The sequence below is a fragment of the Larus michahellis genome, chromosome 5 (assembly GCF_964199755.1).
Source record: "Larus michahellis chromosome 5, bLarMic1.1, whole genome shotgun sequence".
NCBI lineage: Eukaryota > Metazoa > Chordata > Aves > Charadriiformes > Laridae > Larus > Larus michahellis.
Window position 1 is genome coordinate 31,522,007 of NC_133900.1, and position 14,369 is coordinate 31,536,375.

General features: G+C 38.8%; 1 protein-coding gene across 1 annotated transcript in view; it reads left to right on the top strand.

Annotated features, from left to right (window-relative positions):
* The first annotated feature begins 1,276 nt into the window (after window positions 1-1,276).
* Window positions 1,277-14,369, top strand: part of TACR3 (tachykinin receptor 3) — a 36,577-nt gene continuing 23,484 nt past the window's right edge. The window contains exon 1 of the mRNA XM_074589441.1: window positions 1,277-1,752. Coding sequence (XP_074445542.1) covers window positions 1,277-1,752 — 476 coding nt within the window. The remainder of the gene's footprint in view (window positions 1,753-14,369) is intronic.

The window sequence follows — 14,369 nt, forward strand, 5'->3', positions numbered from 1 at the left end:
AGCTGAAGTCCCTTGCAATCAACCCTTGCACAAAGCATGCATTCCCAATGCCAGCTGTTGTTAACACGTTAACAAGAAAACTGATTTCTTGGATGTGAAAACATCAGGTATCAAATTCCTCATTTACCCTTTTCTACCAGTATAGAAATCACTGCATATAAAAATATTATTTACTCAAAATAATAATAGTACTAAGTGTAGAATTAATGCAAATAAGTAAAAAGAGTTTTAATATTATTTTTTTTCAAAGACACAAAGAAAACAAACCCTTACCATTTTACCCATATCTAAGGACATCTATGTTTAGGGCTGCATAGTGTTTCAACAAAAAACAGTGTCTGCTGAACATGCAAATAGCTTTACAGGCACCAAAGTTAGTGCTGTAAGGAAAAGACAGTCACATTTTAATTTTATAAATATTTCTTGATGTCATTAAATTTTACAGATTGAAAAGCGAAATAAGGGAGCAGCAGGATGTATTTCTTTATCTGAAAGAGGTCGCTATTCCAAATACGTAGTTACCGGAATGGTTAAAAGGAAACTGTGTACTAAATGAAACGACAGCACACACAAAAAAAAAAGTACAGATCTGAATTCATCTGAAATAAATTCATAAATTCCTCTGGAAACAGCTTTAATAAAAAGCAGTCTCAATCCTGGGATGTTTGACTAAGCCAGCTAATTAGCCCTGCAAAGACAGGGCAAAAAGACTATTTAAAAAGGAAGCGCAATAATGAAACTTAAAGAAAGGCAATATAAAACAAATCTCTCAACAAAAACGAGACAAGAATTCATTTTCCCCGTGGTGCTCTCCACAGCTCCTGAAAGTGCCTGCTGCTGGCAATGAATAAAATAGAAGGGGAGGAGGGAGAACAGAGAGAAAGAGGTGTTATCTTACCAGCTGACGGAGTTTATCGCTCCACTCCCTTCATGACGCTGGGAACTCACAAGCCTATAAAATGTGCCTTGGCTCCCAATCCCTTTCTCCTTCAGCAAAACCAAAAGCAAGAGGCAGCTGTACAGAGGAGGAATGGGATGCTTTCTACCCAGAGGTAGCTCTTCTGTCTCAGCTAGTACATCTCAGCATTTCTAACAGTTTGAACACCATAACCAAAGCTTTTTCTGACAGATCTCTCCTTCCCAGTACCTGCTGTGCTGCTGTACTTCCTTTTTTCTTTCTTTCCTCTTCTTATCTGTTGGTGGGGATTTTGGAGGGTTGGGAGAGGGAGGTGGGAGAGGCACATCATTCCTGGAAGAAAGGAGAGGAACGTCCAACATGACTTCTGTCCCCACAGCCGACTGGAACATTAGCATGAGCAGCAGGTGGAACGTGAGCCTTGCTGCAGTGGGCGATCCCTGGGGACAGGTGCTGGGAGCACCAGCTGGAAATGCTTCTCCCCCTGTAGCATCCTCAGCAGCTAACTTCTCCAATCAGTTTGTGCAACCTTCTTGGCGCATTGCCCTGTGGTCTCTTGCTTATGGTGGTGTGGTGGCAGTGGCTGTTTTTGGAAATCTCATTGTCATCTGGATTATCCTGGCTCACAAGCGCATGAGGACAGTGACCAATTACTTCCTGGTGAACCTGGCCTTTTCTGATGCCTCTATGGCTGCTTTCAATACTCTCATCAACTTCATCTACGCGCTGCACAGCGAGTGGTACTTTGGAGAGGCTTACTGCCGCTTCCACAACTTCTTCCCAATCACAGCTGTCTTCGCCAGCATCTACTCCATGACAGCGATAGCTGTGGACAGGTGAGAAAAGAGAGGAAAAGTTTAGGGGTGAGAGCCTGAGATCAGATTCTCTACTGAAATAAAAATACAGAGATAACAATCATTAAATGATGAGAGGCAGAGTCCTTAAGAGTCCATTGATTGTGCTCCTCTGTACTTCTTTAAGATCTCTCCCTAACACACTGGTTTTCTTCCTGTCTTTGTTCTTTCTCTTTCAGCTTTTCATTGGTTTTACTCTCTTGCTTTCTTTTACAACAAACACTGCCTCTCTCTGTTTGACTACAGCTGCTCTCTGGGCTCTGTCTTTTAATACTAATTCTGTAACAGCAGCCATTGCTCAGGGTTTTGCTTCCCCACCTGTGAAAACAGCATCTGTCCCTCAGTCAATGTCATCTAATTCATACTGATAAGGAGTTGTAGAGATTGTGTGTAAAGGGAGAGGATTTCAAATTTCCCTCCTCTTTTATTTCTGCAGCTGGCAGAGGCATTTTTCTCCTCTTCAAAAATCACTTCAGACTCCTGTTTTAATAACTCTTCTCATAGACAGCTCTGAACAGCTTGGTTCCTCCTGATTTTAACTAATGAGACTATTTACATTGCCATCTGTGCATATCCAGAGGTCTGGTATAACATGATTTCAAAGTGCTTGATTTTTTTTCTGATTACTTGCAGCAAAACAAGCCTTTGTGTCTGTGAAAGAAAACAGGACAGGGAAAAACTTTACCTTTGTGCTTCTGACAATAATGGAATAGGACAGCTGTAGTCTCTATAAGAGTAAAGGGGAAATGTAGTTGTGAGATTTCCAACAGAGATGCTTTGATGGACCATCTTTCTCAGAAGGTGCTGTGAGTCTCCCCTAGGAAACATTCCTTTCTTCATGATCATTTTCACATTTGCTCTGCTGGAGAGATAACTTAGCCTATACTTTAGAAATCAAATAAATTCATGAATTTTCATTCATAAAACCAGATCACTTTGTACTTCAGATCCTTTATTCCTTTTAGGAATGCACTGAAATTACTCAAAAACTCCTTCCTACATATTCAAATCATGTTATGCATCTTGCCTGAATTGACTTGGCAGAACCACAGCACTTTCCAGTGATGGTAGCTAAGATTTTTATAAGGTTCAATCCATCTTCTGAAACACTATTTCTCATTTCCAGCTGCAAAGATTGGGAAATGTGTTGTTGTACCTTTTGTGTGTGTTGTTGTGGACTAGTTCATAATAATGATTTTCTGCTGGCCCTACTAATTGCAAATTTTCATTCTCAGCCACATGCATTTCTGTTCCATAAAGCTGAAAATGAGATTCTTAGCAACTCTTCTACCTCTCTGCTGCAGGGATGGGTGAAGACAGGAGGAAATCAGTATACTTTCCTCCTGCCAGTGATCTATCTCGTTCCTGACTCTTACTCCCCATTAATAATGGAGGACGTAGTGTAAAGCCAGTGATACCATCCTTAACCACACGGAGATTTCTTCCATTGTCAATTTGGGTTTAGCTTAAGATTCTCACCGAGCTCGAGGTTTTCAGGGGCTTTTAGTTGATGCTGAGGATTTAACTGTTATTGCTGCAGATGATCGTGTCATTAGCCGAGCAGTTACTAGGATGCTCTAAGTAAGAGTTTTCTTTCATTTTTCTGACAAAAACACCCACAGAGATGCAGTACTTACTACTTTGAAAGTTCCTAAATTTATCTAGGAAATTGGAAACAAAGTGAATACAGTTTCTTGGGAATCCAAAGGATGCATTTCCAGACTGAGCTCTGCTCCACGCTGACTGAAGTGCAATGGTCAGATACAAATGTATTGGAAACGTTTTCCTTGGTTTAGCAATGTGAGACACTGGTGCTCAGAAGTGAGTCAATTACTACTGTTACTCATTCTGATCTATTTCTTGTCTGAAAATCCACAGAAGAAATCACAATTTCCACCCAACCACATCTTCCAAGCTCACCTGCCCCCAAAGATAAATCAAAATCTTCCCTTGTGGGGAGCACAGTGAACAATGCCACAGCTGTGTTTAGGTGAGCCCTCTGTAGTACCAAGGAGCATCGTGTAAAACAAACAGAAAAGCGGTCTATCCCTCCTTCCCTATTCACACTGCTATTTGTTTTTCTTTTATACCAAATCACACATGATGTGTTCAGTAACTATTTCCCAACTACCTCTGTAAAACACGCATAGTCAAGAGGAAAACTGAGGGTCAAAGTGAATTCCAAGGAATGTCCTTGGAGGTACAGACTGCCCTATTCCAGGGCACAGATCTGCTGGGTGGACATTTTTTAAAACTTTGGTTCCCCTTTGCCTTCAGTAAAAGTTCAGCCAGTGCTTCAGACAGGACGCTCTGCTTTAGTTTTGACCCAGTAAACTCATCCTTGCACATTCATGTTCATTTAAAAATTAAATAAAATAAATCTACAAATTTGGATAAAGCTACTGAGGGAACTGAAATGATGGGATCATATCAGATGATTTTCCAGTGGAAATTTTTAACATACCAAAATACTGAAGGGTCATAGGCTGCAACTCACTAAAAAGTATATTGTGATATGCTCCATTGATCATTTCAGAACACCTAGATGTTCACAGAGTATGAATGAGTCACTGTGGTTCTAGACATCACTAGCAGAGGTCATGGGCAATACATATTTCCTTTCACATTTGATTCTGTAGGCCATGTTGTCTAAGTTGTGTGCACTGTGAAATTACTGGACTGTCACTGACTTCTGTGGAGTAGACAGTTCCTGCAGTGGGGTGTGCCGTATCTGGAGATGAGGATGAAAGTATCCAAGACGGCTGTATGACCACCTGGTCATTGAACATAAGACTCAAATCTATGTGGTTTTATTTACATTTCTGACTACCTCCTCCTGGTGGTCTTTCTCCCCTTTTCTCCCTTGCCTTCTACTTTTCCAACAGGCTGATTGCAGTCTACTGCAGAGATGCCACAGGTAGCTTTAACCAAGCCAGCTCAAGTACCAGAAGCAGCACAGATTTTACACTGTACTGCTTCGTAGGCATTCATTCTTCTGTATCTCGTGCTGCACAGCACCACAGGTACACTGCTTCCAGTGCAATAGTTCCTTTAGCTACCTTATGGGGATAAACTTTTCCAATAGCCTAAGATAAACTGAATAGGGGATAGTTCCAGAGCCAATATGCCCTTGCCACTGGCCCATGCATGATACTAAAGGGTCACATGTCTTAATTCCATCTGTGACTACTGTCTGTGGTACAGTTTTTGGATACATAAAAGACAGTAACTTAGGCAGAACTTAAGCCATCTGGCCCTGGCCATTGAAGACCCACTGTCTCTTCCTACTGGCTCTTAGCATGCAAAAGAGATGATTCGTGTACACTGGCAATTAATTTCCAATCCCAAGATTGCCTCATTATACAACTAGTTCTCTGTGTGTTGGCCTGGAAATTCTCTGCAGACATTTCATGGTTAAAGTGGAAGTTTGGAGATGTAGCAATATAGCATAAAATAATGTGCCTTCAATAGAGCACTTAGTATATTTTTATGCATTTTTTTCCTGTTATTAGCACATCTACAGTATGACTTTCTCAGTTATTGTTCTTTCAGCAATTCCATAAGGATTTCTTCATTTCAACGAGTTTAACTCTTTGTAAAAGCAACTGCTCTGGAATTAACAGATTCTGGTATTCTAACAGTGATGGTGAGCAGTTGCTGATGCTATTCGCATCTTACCATTTCTTTTCTTCCCAGTATGCAAGCGAACTTTGGGTCTTTGAAGAGTTATTACATATATATTAGATTTCTTTATATGCAAAAGTAATTTAAAAGAATGACATATATATGCCAATATTTCATACAAATGTAAATAAAATTACATTTATGATACATCAATGTTCTGCATTACTGCAAAACAGCCTACAAGGCTTACTGCTGCTCAACATGGGTCAACATAATAGCATCAAAAAGACGTACGTAATATTTTTTTAAGAAATTATTAGGAAAGAGAAAAATGATGGATATGACCTAATCCTTTCTAAAGATCAGATTCTGCCAAATGTTACCCATCTATCCTAGCCCTATACTCTGCAAAAATCCCAGCCCATTTTTCAGTTCAGCTAGTTGCAGAGCCAAAGGTATTGCAACAGAATAATAAAGTCTAATGTTAAAGAGAATTCCACTTTCATGCGCTTTGTTCTAATCACAAGACTTTCCTCACATGTTGTGTTGATGTAAACTCTGGAGCTGTTACAATTTGCTGCCTCAGTGAGCCATTAATAATGAAAGTCCAACAACTAACTTCAAATCAGGACATTATCAAAGTAAATCAACATTTTTAAAACTTAAAAATTGATCATGTCCCAAAGTCCCGTTACAATTTCAATAACTTAATCTCTTCCCCGTTTTTTGGTCCTTCTGTTAGAATGAAATGCCCTTTTTTTGACCTACAGGCAGATACAGAACTCTATTCTATATTTGTCTAGTCCAACAGAGCTGTTAGCAAACTTCCTATTTGTATTTATTCCACAAAACTGTGCCTGCAATTCTAGAAGGAATAAGGCTATTAAAATTAGAGCTAAAAGACAGGTATATTAGCACTCTTACCTTGGGTACCCCAGACAGCTCACTTAAGTATGACTAAACAGCATCATGTTGTTGACATGAATAACACGTTGATATCAGGATGGATGTTTTAAAAAATTTGATTGAAAAATCAAATAATCAAACAATTTGCAGCAGAATGAGAATCAGAATCCAAGAGCCATGGGCCCAGCTTTCTCTTTTCCAACACCCCTACACTCCCTCTGCTGAACACCAGACTTAAAATCAAATTAACCTTCATTAATAAAATATTCAATAATTAGAGAATCTCTGTGTTTCAGAATATGACTGATTCTTGTTAATAGCAGTCTCTGTTTCCTTTTGGTTGCCCTTATAATTTCTTTTTAATAAGCTTCCTAAAGTTTTTATAGATCCTCCTTTTTAAATGAAACACTACCACAGCAGCTTTTTTTGGCTTTTATTGTTTCTGCAGAGATGGTACAGCCAGACATACTCTAGACACTATCTGAAGAATAATAACATTTAAGCCTGACCATAGACACTGTTCAGGACCAACTTAAGAGCTCCTTGTTTACTTCAGGCTTCTCCTCATAGATGCTCCATAGAGCAGTCATTACTGTTGACCAAGAATATATTTTTTGTCTGCATAGAAGTGACTGAAATCTTCTATTATTATTGCATTACCTGCTATCACAGCCTTTCTAATTTCTTTTAGCATATCATCATTATTACTGTGAATTAGATAAGTGTGTAATCCTGCAGTTTATTTTTTCAGTCAAACCATAAAATTCTACATTATTCATGAAACATTTGTTTTACTTGACTTGATTTTAAACTATATTTAACATTCCTCCTATTGCACAATCTCCTCTCTTTTTCATGAACCTTAGTATTGCAGTGTTACACTGGTCCTACCTATGTTTTAGTATGCCTATTACACCCACATCATTATTAAAACCTCACTATTCTAGTTTCCCACCTTGTTTCTTGGACTTCTAATATGTCTACAGAAGCACACGTATGCTGGGTCAGTTTTCTTTTTTTCTGTAACATTGTTCAGTTATTGATGGCTGTTAATAGTCCCTCTATACACTCATTAGACTCCAGCATAAGTAATATGATACAGGCTTGTAAAAGAGGACAGTTATGAGGCACAAACATATGATTCAATTTATCAAATGAAACCTAAATTCATCATGTGTACACACTCAGATCCTCAAAATATCACTTCGGCTCTTCATTCTCTTCAAGTGTATGCTGTAAGAGCAGTTATTATTGTCACAAAGTGGTACCACAAGCCCGATAAATGAATCTGTTACTGAAATTCTGAAGTAGGCAGTTGGCACATTGAAAAAATATATTATCTTTCCAGCAGAATAAATTTTGGGATCTGTCTGCATGAGTTCCTATCCTGGGACAAATTACTCAAGGCTTTCATGTGCCATAAACATTTTAAACTGATACTCCTGCCAAACTGTACATGACCATCTTTGATATAGAGTAACATTTTCTGAATTGGGAGTTAAGTACCAGTTACCTGTCCTGTGTGCTCAGAAACACTGACCTATAGGGAAACATGTATGTCAAAAAATGATCTCAAACATGTCTAACAGGTTAGGATATGGCGTGCAGAGGGCATGACCCTACATTGTGGTCATATGGTAGTGGCGTCAGCAAAAGATGCACACCAAGAAGGTGTATACTGGTACTTGCATTCTTGTACATGTTCTTGGTACCAAGTGTTTTGTGTTTGGCTCACCAGTGACTAGAGGAGGTTGAAGCAATGGCAGGCAGGAAACCTGCACTGCCTGGCCACCTGTTGTCCCCTGCACAGAGCTGAGCCCAATAGAACTGCAGCCTTTGGCCCCTCTCTCACTCCCCTTCCCTCAAACTCTGTCATCTCAAAGGAAATGGTTTCCTTGTAAAAGAGAGAATTTGCACTGAAGAACAGGGAGAGACAGACAAAGATAGGAACAAGAAAAACAAAAATCTAGATGAATTATATTCAGGTTTCTTGTGCTTTACAGGCTATTTCCCCAAAGAGATCTCCCCCTCATACCTGAGAATATTTTCATACAAAGAAATGGATGAAGGGAGTTTCTGTAAACTCACTGTGCTGTTTTTTCCACAAGACGCCATTTTATTGTTAGTTAGCTTTATCTGCCTCTGGTTTCACATAACTACACAAAACACTACCTGCCCTACCCCCAAACTAAAGTTCAATATAGCTTTTTTTCCAAACTAATGGATGATTTCATAATCATGACTTCATGAATCAGACTGAGTCACTGCTTACCATGAAGGGAAAAATACAAGATATGCTTTTAAAATTATCACTATTATTATTACTATTAATTTGCCAGTCAAACTATAGAATTCAAATAGGAAATCCCTTCTCCATTTCTCTGTGTTTCCCGATTTGTATTTTAAGATAAAGCACAACGCATTTCTGGATTCCAGTATCTAGGCTGCCCTCTGCAAAATACTAGTCCTCAGAACTGGACAGAAAACATTGAACAGGAGAGCATTAAGGGTTCAAAAATTAAGAGGTGAAACATAAAGGACTCTTTATGTGAGCCTAAAATTATTTTCTGTGTTTGACAATTCTCCTTCTTTCTTTCTGAGAAAAGAAGTGAAATACTTTCTGCAGAACATTCTGATGCAACTGCTACAAGTTTCAGACTGCCAGAGACATAGGAAAAACAATCCCTTTCTTGCTGTGGTACAAACTCATAACGATCAGGAAAAAAGACAGAATCTTTTTGGGTTTTGGTCAAAATTCATGTCACACTTATGTTACTAATACCATTCTGAGACAGTTTGTGACTAAATATAGGCATAACAGCTATTTTTTTCCTCTTTGTTTTGCATTGAGTAAATATTCTATTTAACAAGATGCTTTCAAAAGATGCAGTGAAAAACCAAGGTTGATATGCTTATCTTGAGGACTATGAGCAACATTTACGACAGTGATTAGCCCCTCGTCTTCTTGTTCTGGGCAGGAAACAACATTTGACAAGTTCGAACCATATGTTCAAATGAGAAGTTCACTTTAGACAGAGTCTTAACCTTAAATACATTTTCTCAGTGTCCTTACTTATAGCTTAATGAAAACTATTAAAAGATGTATCTGTGGTTTACTATGTAATGCAGCCTGCAGTACTTTTCAAAGATAGTTAAGGGCTGGGTGGTTTGGGGTTTTTTGGTTTTTTGGTTTTTTTTTCTTCAATATTATTGCCTATATGAATGTATTTCTGACTAATTTACCAACCAGGAGAGAAATTTGTATTATTCACGTATTTGTGTTTACCTAAAATAAATTATTTCAAAATAACTGCAGAAACAAGAAGGAAGCCATTCAGATGACATTGTCAGAAATGCAGGTAGTAACAGAATGGGTTGTAATCTGTGCAGATGGGCTGGTTTTGCAGACTTTTCATTAATATTGGTCCATGACAGCCCAGGTAGATCATATTCAAAGAATAGGAGAAACAGAAGCCCTTCTGTCAGGGGAATTCAGTTAGTCCGTCATTTTATGAGACAGACCAAAGAAAAATGTTATCCCTTTTCTAAGAATATGCATAGGTATAGAATACATTGTGTAAAATCAATTGCATACTTATAAATATCTTGCCCATTGTCAGTCACAAACACATTCCTCAAGCAGAAAGCATTGCACTGTTTACAAGAACTGAGCTATATTGAAGAATTTCAGTATTCGTGTTTTAAGGTTTCTGTTAAGAGATACCCAAAAGCAAGGCGCTGGACACTAGTTCTGATTTCAGAAAAACTGCAGCATTACCCCCTGCTCAAATCACAACAGCCATTCACCGAGAGCAGCACATGTGCCTCTGGATAAATCAAGGCCAAGTTATCCCTCTGGGATATTGCCCACTGATCTCTCAAATGTACAATGTGTTTGTTTATCTATCATGCTGTCATACACTCTTTCTTTATGCTGTTAGCTTTAAGGTGATCACTGTGTAACAGTAGCATTGTTCACTGTAGATCCTTCTGGCCACCAAAACTAGTCTTATTAGACAATGAGAGACAGTCCTACAAAAATGCTTGTAGCCACTCTTCCTGCGGAGAAAGTCAGTCTAAAAGAATGAATACAGCCCACTCCCACAAGAAAAGACAAAGCCCTGCACTAGTAGGTAGAAGATAAAGATTAACGAATGCAAAAGTTAAAGATTTGGGTTTCATCATACAAAAAATGCCTCTAAAATCTCACAGTTCGTTCCATCCCCTTTAGTCTACTGTATCTACCTCACAGGGACCTTTTGTAGGACTTTCCAAAACAACGTTTTAAATAAGGGCAGGGAAGCATAGCAATTTTTGTACCTAAGTTTCTTAATGACCAGTTGATTCCAAATACAAAGGTTTAAAACCAGCTTCTGTTTTGAGGGAGTAACAGCATCTGTGCATTCATGAAGGAAGTGCACTCTACTGTTTGCTGTTGATGAGCCACTTACACGCAAGCATTATGATTTTCTCTCAGTCTCTTCCTTTGTCAAGTCCCAATTTCCTGTTACAATCTGGGGCTGAATTGATTACTTTTTCCCCATTTGAGTTTATAAACACACTGTAAAAAGGTGAAACAAATCACTTAGGATGATTAAAGGGTTCTAACTGTGTCTCCAGATGGGCATTTGTAGGATCCAATTTTGAGCATCATTTTGTTTTAAAAACATCTTATGTAGTTTTGCTACAATTTTCTAAATAATGTGTTGAAGAGGGAAGATTTTCCTGCCTGTATTAGCCAGTGTATGCTGTTTTACAAAAATATAAATTAGGATTTATTTTTTTTTTCTTTTCTACTGTCAGGACCATAATACATAAACTTCAGAAGCTTTTATAGCATTTACCAGTTATTTGTCTCTTATGCTATTTACAAACTATAACAGAGCTACATGATTATGCTGTCATTATAACCACTAGGTTAGAGTTTATCAATGTTATTCAAATGAGGACTGTCTCTATTATCATTTCAGAGAAAACAGATTTTCTTTATTTGATGAACCCAAGAAACAAGTACCAAACAGTAAATTGTAGACTCCAGCCAAACTGAGCTGTTCTGGGGGAAACTAGATCTATTCTGGCCCCAGCAGATGAGAAAAAAGTCTTGAAGGAAAAGAGCAGTGCAGCAAGCACACCATGACGCACCAGCCGTTATATCTTGCAGCCTGACTGATTTCTCATTAAGTTCAATGCAAAGAGTCTTGCTGACTTCAGTAGTAATTAGCTAGGGACAAAGACTCACACAAGCCAAAGCTGGAAGTAAAGCAATGACAGTGGGATATAGCATGATCGCAGCAAAACAAAATCATGTGCTAATGATTCTAATGATGAAACTAAAGAGCTACCTAAAAATGCTTTAGAGTAATGCATAGAACATGGTGCAGATGTTGAATAATCTATATTCTTGCCGGTGTTGGCTTGAGTCTCTCACTGCACATGTTTACATCCCTAAATTTCTAAATGTGCATATTCTATCTTATAATTATCTTCCAAGTGTTAGTGTTTATGTTGGATGGGGTAATAATGGTTTATGCTTGTTGTAATAAATACGCATAATGAGTTAATTCTTTTCAGTTGATACATACTTTAGATTCAGCATCCCTGCTTCTTTGTCTGGAACAAGATATCTGTGGCAGCAGCTCCCACTGGAGTGAGAAGGCATTAGAAATCCAACCCTGAAATCAAACGACCTCAGTGAGAGTTCAGAGCTCTCTACTTGGCAGGTGGTCACGTTGCTGCAGCCTGGTGACTGACTGAACAGTAAATGTCCAAAGACTGCACAGCAAATTGGCACAGCACCCCACTGAATAATGTTTGTGTGGCTACAGAATGTTTTTCAGCGGTGTTACAAGTCTTCAGTTGTTTGTAGCCATTGTAAATCCTCCTTCATCTTGAATGCCTACCATCTTTTAGTGTCCTTAGAAAGAGAGGAGAGTGTGAGGAGGTCCAAGGACTGTGTATAAATATCGCAGAACATGGTGGACCTATGAGGGCCTCAGCACACACCAGTTTCAGTGACTGCATAAGTTCAGGCCACTTGAAAGAACAGTGGAGAAGCAAAACAGTCATTAAGGCAGATGACATCAGATGGCATCAGAGAAGTCCATCTGTTCCCCTTACACGCAGTTTATGGTTGGCTGATCAGAGAGGGACCAATTCTCTGGGAGTTCTCTCCTGTACACCCGCAGAGGGGCAAAAGGTCTTGCCACCATAGAGCTCTAGTGTCAAAACATTGTGCTTTTCTATCAGTTCTACTTAACTTGGAATCTCTGGTCCACCAGGGCTGATTTTTCTCATATATCTTTTGCCTCCACATCACCCCAGTTTCCTTTCTGATTTTCTTCTCTCTCCAATCAATTTCTATCTGCTATTATTTTACAATTCTCCTTTCTTTGCTTCTCCTCCTATTAGTTTCTCATTATTCTTGTGTCAGTTCTATTTTTGCACACAGGAAACTGTTCCCCAATCTCAGTTCTTTTGCTTTTGCTCCAGATCCTGTATCTCATGATTCTTCCTTTCATTCCTGGCCTACTCACACAATCCTCATTCTTCTACACCATGTTCAGCACCATTCAGTGCACAATTCAGACAAGTCTGCTGCTCCCCCATGTATCTGGCACTTTGCCATACAAAATATATGTAAGGATACCAAAGAGAGTAAGGAAATGAGCCACAATGACAGAGCTACACAATGAAAGACAAGACAGAGTTGTCATCTGTGGGTAACTGGAATATATAGGGGCAATATCCTGCATCATACATACACATTATCCCCTATTTAGCCTCCCCACCTCACTAATTTTCTGAGCAACACCTAAGCATAGAACCTTTAGCCTGATGGAAACACCCTGGCCAAAATGAACAGAGATCAAAGTCAAAGGCCAACTGAAAAATTAGCTAGTGCTCCTCCAGGTTGAGACTGAAGAGATAGACAAACAACGTACCACCCCTCAGGTACCCGTAATGATGCAGCCTGGAATATTATTAATAAATGTTAAAGATAACATTTCCAGCAAAAAAAATTACAGGCAGGAGTGGCTAAGCCTGCTTTGCAAACGAAAGCTAACAGTGCAGGAAGGACTCAATTCTCTTCTGGGTTTCTTTTGGCTACAGAGATTAACATCCAGAGCCTGCTCAACTACAGAGGTGTTTTTTAACCAGCAAGTGAGAGTCATTCCACACTTTCCACTACCCTTAGTTATGGCAATGATGGCTTCTCTAGGAAAATGCTACCAAACTTACATGACAAATTTGAGTGAGTGTAACAATTGCAGCTATAAAGCAATATCTCATTATGTTAATTAAGCAATTTTGTTTCTAAGAAAAGCCACTTAGGGAACAAGTTAGGCATTTCATTGTAATTGTTAGTGTACTGGCAAATTAGAATAAATTAGATGTTATCAAAGGCTCAGTAGTGGAGAGTTGTCAATACTCTGCTCAGCTAAGTCCTTCCTGCACAAAGGCATTATGGAGGGAATGTTCAAGGTTCCTCCACCTCCTCCCCATCTTGTTTGTTAGAATGACTGCCTGCTACATTTTTGTAATCTGTCTTGTACAAGGGTTTGGCTGTTGCCTTATCACTCATATTTCAAGAAAGACAAGTAGCCTGCTTTTCATCTGATCCTTGTCCTTTGACTTACCTCACTCAGACAGACAATAGTTAAAATTTCCATCAGTACTGCTGCATGAGTCATTTCACACAAACAATCCACAACTTTAAAGAGCAGTCCCCAGACAGGGAGATATAACAACAGAATTTTATCATAGCCAAAGAGAATTACTGCTGGTACCTATTGGGAATAAGAATAACATAACTGGGAATAAGAATAATGTGAATGTAATAGAAATTTGACAATAGCACATAAAATAATGTCAATGTGCAATCTGAAGAAAACTAGCAATTGAAAGGAACGATCCCAGGCTAGCAGGAGATGCTTTAAGAGTCTCACAAGCATGTAAAAATGATAACTTGTTTATGGGTTATCATCTACTACAGGTAAAGATCATCAAGCATTTTGGACAGTATCTGGCAGAACACGCTCAAGCTAGCTCAATTTGAAAGACAGGACTCA